General features: G+C 45.4%; 1 protein-coding gene across 1 annotated transcript; it reads left to right on the top strand.

Annotated features, from left to right (window-relative positions):
• The first annotated feature begins 335 nt into the window (after positions 1-335).
• On the top strand, positions 336-3,758 carry LOC109779583 (probable flavin-containing monooxygenase 1). Its single transcript, XM_020338222.4, has 5 exons — positions 336-976; positions 1,086-1,326; positions 2,133-2,311; positions 2,478-2,830; positions 2,918-3,758. Exons 1-5 carry the CDS (start codon positions 494-496, stop codon positions 3,255-3,257), a joined length of 1,596 nt encoding a protein of 531 aa, XP_020193811.1. The 5' UTR covers positions 336-493; the 3' UTR covers positions 3,258-3,758.
• The last annotated feature ends 6,987 nt before the right edge of the window (positions 3,759-10,745 follow it).

The following is a 10,745-nucleotide window of genomic DNA, read 5'->3' on the forward strand; positions in this document are numbered from 1 at the left end:
AACTTAAAATTTACTGTGCCCATGTGCGGATCCAACTATTTCATGAATCGCGAGGCAATCGAGTGGCAGGGCTCAGCTTGGCAAGTGCGTGCGCCTGCAAATTTGCGAATTTTATACGGGTCATTTTCGTTCTAGGTGGGTGGTAGACGGTGTTGTGCATAATTTTTCTCTCAAGGCATGGTGTGCGTCTGCATGCATTTCTTCTCTCTCTACGTTTCCGTACGATTTCTAAGAGGCACAGTGGAAAGCTCACATGCTCAACAGCCCCATGCTAGCATCCCTGACCCTATAAATACACCAGGCCTCGCCCTTGTCGACACCAACACACACAAATCTCTAGCTCAACAGCGCCTCCAGCTCTAGCTCTAGCTCCCTCGAAGCCTCCTTCGCGTGCAAGAAGCAGCTCTCTCTCGCAGCCTCCTACGTCAGCAAGAAGCACCCACAGTGCGCACACATCCATCGATCACCTTGATCACCACACCTCGGGTAGACGATGGCCATGGCGCAAGGACAAGGGGCGCGGGCCACCAGGGAGGCCGTGCCTCCGGTGTCCCGTGTGGCCATCATCGGCGGCGGGATCAGCGGCCTGGCCGCGGCGAAGCAGATGGCGGCCTACGACCCCGTCGTGTTCGAGGCGACGCCGTCCGTCGGCGGAGTGTGGAAGCACTGCGTCTACCGCACCACGCGGCTGCAGACGCCCCGCCCGGACTACGAGTTCTCCGACTACTCCTGGAAGAACCGCGACGACCCTTCGTTCCCGACCCACACGGAGATCGTCGACTACCTCGAGGGCTACGCCGACGAGTTCGACCTCTGGCGCTACATCTCGTTCGGGTCCAAGGTGGTGGACATCAGGTTCCTCGGCGGCGCCGAGGCCGGGTTCACGGAGCTGTGGAGCGGCACCGGCAAGGATCCGCTCCGAGGCAAGCCCATGTGGGAGGTCGGCATCGTCACCGGCGACTCCAACACCGTTCAGGTACCATATATACTTTGACATGTCTTGCATGCTTGTTTCGAGATACTTAGCACCAGTTCAGATCAATTCAATTGATCTCACGCGCATATTTTGCCACGGGAATGTGCAGTATTACAAGTTCGAGTTCGTGGTGATGTGCACGGGGAAGTACGGCGACGTGCCGCGGATGCCGGTGTTCCCGCCGGGGAAGGGGCCGGAGGTGTTCAAGGGGACGGTGATGCACTCGCTGGACTACTGCAAGCTGAGCGAGGAGGAGACCGTTGAGCTGATGCGAGGCAGGAAGGTTGTGGTGGTTGGGTACAAGAAGAGCGCTATCGATCTAGCCAACGAATGTGCCCAGGCAAACCAAGGTGCGTAAAGCATACTCCTAGCTATGCATAGGAAAGACTTAACATGGTTTGAACAAAAATTCTCCTAAAACATGGAAAAAATTCAACATGGAACCACGCATGAAACTAGCAGAAGGCAGATAAGCTATCATACTGGTGTAAACGCGTGTATCCGACTAGCAAAAGGAAGCTAAGCTTGTTCACACAGAGCTGAACAAAACAAAAACAGGATACTAATAAATATTGTGGAAACATCCCATCATTCGATGAAGTGGATGTCTGAATAATACATACCATATTTGGTGACATGTGCCTTGGCGATTTGGAAGAGTCGGATACTATGGTCCAGAAAAGGTCACTCCTGTCTTGACCCCTCGCACACTTCATCATGCATCATGTGCTGGTATAATTCTAGCCTAGACAGTTTAGCTAGCCTAGACTAGACAGTGGATGCCTAGGTAGGTCTCTTGCATTTACAAGTTCAAAGTACACTAGACGCAATCAGTACACATACCGCCTTATTTTTACCGCATGAGCAATTTATACGCGTCACTCAATCATACATGTACCAAAGTGTTTGCATGTTTGACCGGTAGTTGCAGATTTGCAACAAAGATTATCTGCCGTTCCAACCGAACCTTCCAAACTAATTGTTTGCATGCATGACTGGTAGTTAGCTTTCTTAAAACATAATACTCCCTCCGATTCATATTAGTTGTCCCTGATTTAGTATACATTTATACTAAATTGGCAGTCTGTCGCGGAAACAAGAACCGTTTGATATGGATCGATCGATTTACCGGTCGCGTTTGCTTGTTTGTTTGCAGTCAAGGGAGGGCAGCCGTGCACGATGCTGGTACGGACCCTGCACTGGGTGGTGCCATCCTACTCCATCTGGGGCTTGCCATTCTCCATGTTCTACTCCACACGCTTGTCTCAGCTCTTCTACGAGCGGCCCAACCAAGGGTTCTTCCGATCCCTCCTCTGCCGCCTCATGAGCCCACTGGTATGTGTACGTCAGAATTCATCTCACAGCGTGAAACTTGTACATGATACAGATACACGTATGAACGTATGAACGTATTATCAAATGCACGTGTGCATGCTCAAGACCATGCATGCATATCACAATCTGACAGCAACGTGGTGTGTTTTGAATTTTGGTGGTGCAGAGGGCAGGGGTGTCCAAGTTCATCGAGTCGTACCTGTCATGGAAGCTGCCGCTGGGAAAGTACGGCCTGACGCCGGACCACCCCTTCGTCGAGGACTACGCCAGCTGCCAGATGGCCATCCTCCCGGAGGGCTTCTTCGACATGGCGGACCGCGGCCTCGTCCGCTTCCAGAGGGCCTCCGCCGGCTGGTGCTTCTCCGAGAACGGCGTGGTCCTCGACGACGGCACCAAGGTGGAGGCCGACCTCGTCTTCCTCGCCACCGGCTTCGAGGGGAAGGACAAGCTCCGCGAGGTCCTGCCAAAGCCCTTCCGCGACCTCGTCGTCGGCAAGTCTTCCATGATGCCGCTCTACCGGTACGTGTACACGTTGCGTTTATCTTTTGCTCCAAGCCTCCAACATATATGAATCGATCGACGCTGACCTGCAATTTATTTTGGCAGTGGCACGATCCACCCGCTGATCCCCAACATGGCGTTCGTGGGGTTCGTGGAGAGCGTGTCCAACCTGCACACGTCGGAGTTGCGGTGCCGGTGGATGTCGGGGCTGCTGGAGGGGCGGTTCGAGCTGCCGTCCGTGAAGGCCATGATGGGGCACGTCGCCGGCGAGGCCGACGCCATGCGCCGCACCACGCGGTTCTACCGCCGCCACTGCATCTCCACCTACAGCATCCACGACAGCGACGGCATGTGCTCCGACCTGGGCTCCGCCACGCTCCGCAAGGCCAACTGGATCGCCGAGCTTTTCGCCCCATACAATAACAAGGACTACAAGGAACAGTAACTCATACATACGCATAGCACAGTACACACATCGTCCTATGTACGCTACATTTACTCGACCACAATAATAACCACGGCCGAGTCTGTACGTACGCCCGGTATAATACATTCTTTTAATATATTTTTACAAATATACGCGATTCCATTGGTGGCTAATAATATCCATCGGGAACAAGAATATACTAGTGGTTAGGGCAGGGCCCTTATGAGCGTTCCAATGTGTTGCCATGTTAGCTCTGTACTTTAGGCTGGCTAGTTTTGGTACCATGTTGGCTCTGCATATTGGGCTAGCTTGTTTATTATTTGTTTTGACTCGTGTATATGAACATTGGCTCGTGTGCACCTTTGTTGTCGGCACCTTTGGAAAAGGTGCAATGCCTCGTCTTCAGAAGGGCCACGCCCTCCCTTGCTACTACCCTCAAGGCCTAATGTAATGACGCCGTCCTCTCGCGCAGACGGTTTGACGGTTTGCCCGGAAAGTCCTACTGGCATTGATCACCAAGAACCGGGTTGTTTCTGCAGTAGTTGGCTCTCTCAAGTACTTCTGGCCAAGCACTGTTACCACAGCCTTGCAGAACTTGTACATGGAGTCTAGGCACGTGGACTCGCTCATTCGGACGTACTCATCAATGAGATCACCGGGTACTCCTATGCAAGCATCTGAATAACTGAAGTGCATTCTGATAAGAGGAGAAACCAATCTTTCCCAGGGCATCCTCCTTGCACTCGAACTAGTTGTCATACGCCACCACCCCCTCCCGGATACAGTTGAAGACATGTCTAGCCATCCGGAAGCGGCTCCAGAATAGGTTGTGTTTGAAGAGCGGGTCAACGGACTCGAAGTAGTCCTACCAGAGTTGGCAATGGGCGTTCTCTCTGTTTTGATTCAACGCCGGTGTATGCCCCTGATACGTCTCCAACGTATCTACTTTTTCTAACGCCCTTTCACTTGTCTTGGACTCTAATTTGCATGATTTGAATGAAACTAACCCCAGACTGACGCTGTTTTCAGCAGAACTGCCATGGTGTTGTTTTTTTGCAGAAATAAAAGTCCTCGGAATGGAACGAAACTTTGCGAGGATTTTTTATATCAAAAAAGAGAATTTCTGGAGCCAAGAATCACCGGAGGGGGGCACCTGGGTGGGCACAACCCACCAGGGCGCCCCCCCTCCAGGCGCGCCCAGGTGGGTTGTCCCCACCTGGTGGTCCCGCAGACCCTGAAACCGACGCTATAAAATCACATATTTTCATAAACAAATCAGGGAGAAAGAATTATCGGATTCCACAAGACGGAGCCGCCGTCACCTCCTGTTCTTCATTGGGAGGCCAGATCTGGAGTCCGTTTGGGGCTCCGGAGAGGGGGATCTTCGATCTTCGTCATCATCAACCCTTATCCATCGCCAATTCCATGATGCTCCCCACCGGGAGTGAGTAATTCCATCGTAGCACTAGTAGAAAAAGGGTCAAATGTGAGACACATTAGTCCCGGTTTGCATTTGAGCCGGCACTAATGTGTCCATTAATGCCGGTTCAAACGGCTAGGCGGGAGGAGATCTTTAGTACCGGTTCAGTGCGAACCTTTAGTACCGGTTCATGCCACGAACCGGTACTAAAGAGACTGGGGCCCGGCCAGCCCCTTTAGTACCGGTTCGTGGCATGAACCAGTAGTAAAGAGGTTGTGCAGGCTGTTTTTAGTCTCACCTCGCTCCCCTAGCAAGATTTTTACCACCTTAAATATGTTACTTCTCAAACTATCAGAAGCACTTGGTCTTCATTGAACTCTATGCGTAGAATTTGTGGTCGCAATATGAGTCTTCACCGGTTTCTAAACCGTTGAGGACTCATATTGACAATTCAGATCGTACACAAAAAGATCATTGATAATCAATGTATTTTTTATGTATATTTTTACATGTTTACGCCCTCACTCTCTCCACTCACTCGGTCTCTCCCTCAATCCCCGCGCCGGTCCTCCCCCCCCGGGCCGCATTCAAAGCGACGTCATCAATTTCTAACACGTTCTGACATCATTTGCTGTTTTTCAGTCATTTACCGATTTGTTTAGAGAGCTAAATGACCGTGAAATTAAAAATCACTACAAAATGAACTCTGAAAATGTTGGAATTTGGCATGGTATCATCATTTCACCCGCATAGCATGTGCAAAAGAGTAGAGAGGGTCATGGCGAAAACTGGATGCACTTCGTGTACAAACTGGACAATCTCTTTCGGAGTATCAGGGTTTCGGACCAGAACTCATCTGTTACACGGGCACTTCAATGTTTTTTAAACTTATTTGAACTCCAAGACTATTTTTGCGTTCAGTATGCAGCATTCAAAGCGACGTCATCAATTTCCAACACGTTCTGACATCATTTGCTGTTTTTCAGTCATTTACCGATTTGTTTAGAGATCTAAATGACCGCGAAATTGAAAATCACTACAAAATGAACTCTGAAAATGTTGGAACTTGGCATGGTATCATCATTTCACCCGCATAGCATGTGCAAAAGAGTAGAGAGGGTCACGGCGAAAACTGGACGCACTTCGTGTACAAACTGGACAATCTCTTTCGGAGTATTAGGGTTTCGGACGAGAACTCATCTGTTACACTGGCACTTTACTGTTTTTTAAACTTATTTGAACTCCAGGACTATTTCTGCGTTCAATATGCAGTATTCAATGCGACGTCATCAATTTCCAACACGTTCTGACATCATTTGCTGTTTTTCAGTCATTTACCGATTTGTTTAGAGAGCTAAAGCAAAAATATTCACAAAGAAACTAAAAACAGCAAAACCTACTCAGAAATAAATAGAAGAAAATAAATAAAACAGAAAAGAAAAAACTATATAAAAAATTACTCAAAAATAAATAGAAGAAAATAAATAATGCAGAAAAGAAAAAAACTATATAAAAATTGTTGGGGCGCTGCCCAGTGGGCCTGCTAGACCTAGGGTGTGCAAATTCAAGCCCAGAAGGGCCAGCAGGCTCACAGGGCAGCGCGCCATAGTTAGGCCCAGAAGCCTGCTATATAGAGAAGTTCGAAGGAGTAGCCGCGGATGGGTTATAAACCAGTGCGGCTGCCCTTCGCTCGGCGAGGTGGGACTAAACATTATGCACCGCGGGTGGTAGCGCACAACCATTAGTACCGGTTGGTGGCTCCAACCGATACAAATGCTTGGGCCTTTAGTACCGGTTCATGCCACGAACCGGTACTAAAGGGGGCCGTTTCCCACCGCTTGACCTGGCAAAAATTGGCCTTTAGTACCGGTTTGTGGCTCCAACTGGTACTAAAGGCCCCTCCTATATATATGGCACTTAGGAAAAATTCAGTTTCATCGACCACTTCTTCTCCAACTTCTTCGCTCGACATCGCCGCCGCCGCCGCGCCGTCGCCCATCACGCGCCGCCCTCACCGGCCCCGCCGCCCTCGCCGGCCCCGCCGCGCGCCGTCGCCCCCGCCGCCCGTCCTCGCCGTCCCCGCCGTCGCCCCCGCCGCCCGTCGCCGCCGCCCCGTACTACGTCGCCGTCTCGATTGCGCCGTCGCCCGTACGCCGCCGCCCCCCGCTCGTACACACACACATATATATATATACACACACACACACAGACACACACACACACACATTTTTTTTACTTATTTTCTGTTTTCTGTTGTTTAGATTAATGTTAGATGAATTACGTAGATAAGAATGTTAGAATATTAATGTTAGATGAATTAGATGGAAAAGTTGTTAAATATTAATGTGAATTGTTAGATGAATTAGCTAGATATTAATTAGGTATATATATGAGATTTGAACTAGTTGAATTAATATAATAGTTTATTTTTAGTATGAAAATTAATAGAACAAGTTTATTTTTAGTAAGAAAATTTAGGTATATGAGATTATTTGAACTAGTTGAATTAATATAACTAGTTTATTTTTAGTAAATGATTAGTTGCACTAGTTGAATTAGTAGAACTAGTTTATTTTTAGTAGGAAAATTTAGGTATATGAGATTTGATGATCTAATTAAAATATTACTATATATAGCTACTTTATATATTTTAGTAAGAAAATTAATAGAACTAGTTTATTTTTGGTAAATTCTTAGTTGAATTAATAATACTTGATCACTTAGCTAGGATCCACATGCATCCAGTCGAAACTAATCTGCGGTACTTTCACCTAATGATTTAACAACTCATTATAATGTAAAATAATCACTAAATTAAATTGAAAACACAAAATTAAAGGAAAAATAAAAAATAAAAAATAAAACCAAAACACCCCCAAACATTTAGTACCGGTTGGTGTTACCAACCGGTACTAATGTCCTACACGCACCCGGGCCTGGCTCGTGCCACGTGGTGGCACTTTAGCGCCGGTTCGTGATGAACCGGTACTAAAGGGAGGGGACCTTTAGTCCCCACTCTTTACTGCCGGTTGTGGAACCGGCACTAAAGGCCCTTACGAACCGGCACTAAAGCCCGGTTCTGCACTAGTGTAGGCTCGCTGGTCGGTGAGGAGTTGGATGAGATTCATCATGTAATCGATTTGGTTTTGTTAGGGCTTGATTCACTATGTTATGAGATTATTGTTGCTATGACTTTGCCATGCTTAATGCTTGTCACTTTGGGCCCGGGTGCCATGATTTCAGATCTGAACCGTTTATGTTATCACCATTATATCCATGTTCTAGATCCGATCTTGCAAGTTATAGTCACCTACTACGTGTTATGATCTAGCAACCCGGAGTGACAATAGTCGGGACAACTCCTGGTGATGACCGTAGTTTGAGGAGTTCATGTATTCACCGTGTGTTAATGCTTTGTTCCAGTTCTCTATTAAAAGGAGGCCTTAATATCCCTTAGTTTCCAATAGGACCCCGCTGCCATGGGAGGGTAGGACAAAAGATGTCATGCAAGTTCTTTCCATAAGCACGTATGACTATTTACGGACTACATGCCTACATTATATTTATGAACTGGAGCTAGTGTCGTATCGCCCTAGGTTATGACTGTCACATGATGAATATCATCCAACAAATTACCGATCCAATGCCTAAGAATTTATCTTATATTGTTCTTGCTAAGTTACTACTGCTATCGTTACCATTGCACTTGCTACAAATCACTACTGTCACTATTACCGTTACTATTGCTGCTGCTACTATTATCAAAACTATCATACTACTTTGCTACTAATCACTTTGTTGCTGATAATTAATCTCCAGGTGTGTTTGAATTGACAACTCAGCTGCTAATACTTACAAATATTCTTTGGCTCCCCTTGTGTCGAATCTATAAATTTGGCTTGAATACTCTATCCTCAAAAACTGTTGCCTATACTTGTGGGTTATCAAGACCTTTTTCTTGCGCTGTTGCTGGGGAGCATAGCTATATTTGTTGAGTCACTTGGAATTATGATCAAATTATCACTATGAATAATCTGAAGGATGCTAAGACTATGATTTTTCCCTCTAAGACGAGGGGAGGTAAGGAACTGCCATCTAGCTCTGCTTTAAATTCACCTTCTTTTATAAGTAAACTTGCAACAACACCACATGCTATCAATCCTGATATGTCACAAGTTATTGATGATGCTACTTCTGCTATGAATGATGCTTATGATGATGCTAGTACCTTGCTTGATGATAATGTGCCACTAGGTGAATTTCTTGATGAACAAATTGCTAGAGTAAGACAACATGATATTGTTGAAACTGATGATGAGCTTGAAACTGAAAATCTTGAAACACCTACTAGAACTGGCCCTCCTAGATATGAATTGCCTGAGGTACCGGAAGGTTATGTTATGAATGAGGAGACAACTAGTGATATTCTTGCTTGTAAGGATAGAGATGATCTAGAGAAATTATTATGCAAGTATAAAGAAAAATCTCTGAATGCTAGAATGCAATATGATCCTAAGTTTGCTACCTCACGTATCTTTATTGATGATAAGGATTATGAATTCTCTGTCGACCCAGAATTACTTTGGTTGCATCTGATCCTTTCCATGGTTATGAACTGAAACTGTTGTGGCACATCTTACTAAGTTGAATGACATAGCCACCCTTTTTGCTCATTATGAGAAGATTTGCTATTACTATATTCTCAAATTATTTCCATTCTCATTAAAGGGTGATGCTAAAACTTGGTACAATACTCTTGTTCCTGGTTGTGTGCGTAGTTCCCAGGATATGATTTATTACTTCTCTGAAAAATATTTCCCTGCTCATAAGAAACAAGCTGCCTTACAGGAAATATTTAACTTTGTGCAAATTGAAGAAGAGAGTCTCCCACAAGCTTGGGGGAGGCTTCTCCAATTGCTTAATGCTTTGCCTGATCATCTTCATAAGAAAAATGAAATACTTGATATCTTCTATAATGCACTAACTGATGCTTCTAGGGATTTCCTAGATAGTTGTGCTGGTTGTGTTCTCAGGGAATGAACTATTGGGCAAGCTGAAGAATTATTGAATAACATACTGAAAAATTATGATGATTGGACACTTCCTGAACCACCGCCTAAACCCACTCCGAAGAAGAGGGGTATATTATATCTCAGTCTTGAAGATATGCAAGAAGCAAAGAAATCTATGAAGGAAAAAGGTATTAAAGGTGAGGATGTCAAAAATTTACCTCCTATTGAAGAAATACATGGGCTTGATACACCATCACTGCCTAAGGTGGTAGAGGTAAAGTCTCTAATGAAATTCAATGACAATGATAATCCTCATAATATGCACCCTAGCCAATGCCTTTATGAGTTTGAGAATTATATTAGAAAGCAAGATCACTTCAATGCAAATGTTATGAAACAATTGAAATATAATTCTGATATGATTGCTCGCTTGAGTTACTTGTTATTTAGAATCTCAAATGATGTTAGAGGTGTGGGGAAGCATGCTTCTATGGTACAAACTCAGTTAGAACAAGCTGCTAAATCTCGAAGAGAATCGCTTGATGAAATGAATAACAACATACATGACTTTGCTGTTAGAGTTGCAACTAGAGGAGGTAAAATGACTCAGGAACCACTTTATCCCGAGGGACACCCAAAAAGAATTGAACAGGATTCACAAAGAAACAATACCACTGCACCTAGTCCTTCTATAAAGAGGAAGAAAAAATGATAGGACTTTGCATGCTGCTAGTGAACCTGAAATAGAAAAACCTCCTGATCATGATAATGATGTTTTTATTTCTGATGCTGAAACTCAATCTGGTAATGAACATTCACCTAGAGATAATGAAAAAGATAATGCTGATGTTCATGAAGATACTCAACCAAACAATGAAAAAGAACCAGATAATGATGTTGAAATAGAACCAGCTGTTGATCTTGATATCCCACAACCCAAGAATACACGATATGACAAAAGAGACTTTGTTGCTAGAAAACACAGTAAAGAAAGAGAACCGTGGGTTCAAAAACCTATGCCTTTTCCACCCAAGTCAACTAAAAAGAAAGATGATGAAGAATTTGAACGCTTTG

The sequence above is a fragment of the Aegilops tauschii genome, chromosome 4 (genome assembly GCF_002575655.3).
Source record: "Aegilops tauschii subsp. strangulata cultivar AL8/78 chromosome 4, Aet v6.0, whole genome shotgun sequence".
In the NCBI taxonomy this organism is placed as follows: Eukaryota; Viridiplantae; Streptophyta; class Magnoliopsida; order Poales; family Poaceae; genus Aegilops; species Aegilops tauschii.

What these genes read in the sequence shown, in the direction of transcription:
- LOC109779583 (XM_020338222.4), top strand. Translation starts at nt 494, where the DNA reads ATGGCCATGGCGCAAGGACAAGGGGCGCGGGCCACCAGGGAGGCCGTG. An exon ending in GCGACTCCAACACCGTTCAG is followed by an intron (nt 977 to 1,085) that starts GTACCATATATA and finishes GGGAATGTGCAG; the next exon opens with TATTACAAGTTCGAGTTCGT. An exon ending in ATGTGCCCAGGCAAACCAAG is followed by an intron (nt 1,327 to 2,132) that starts GTGCGTAAAGCA and finishes GTTTGTTTGCAG; the next exon opens with TCAAGGGAGGGCAGCCGTGC.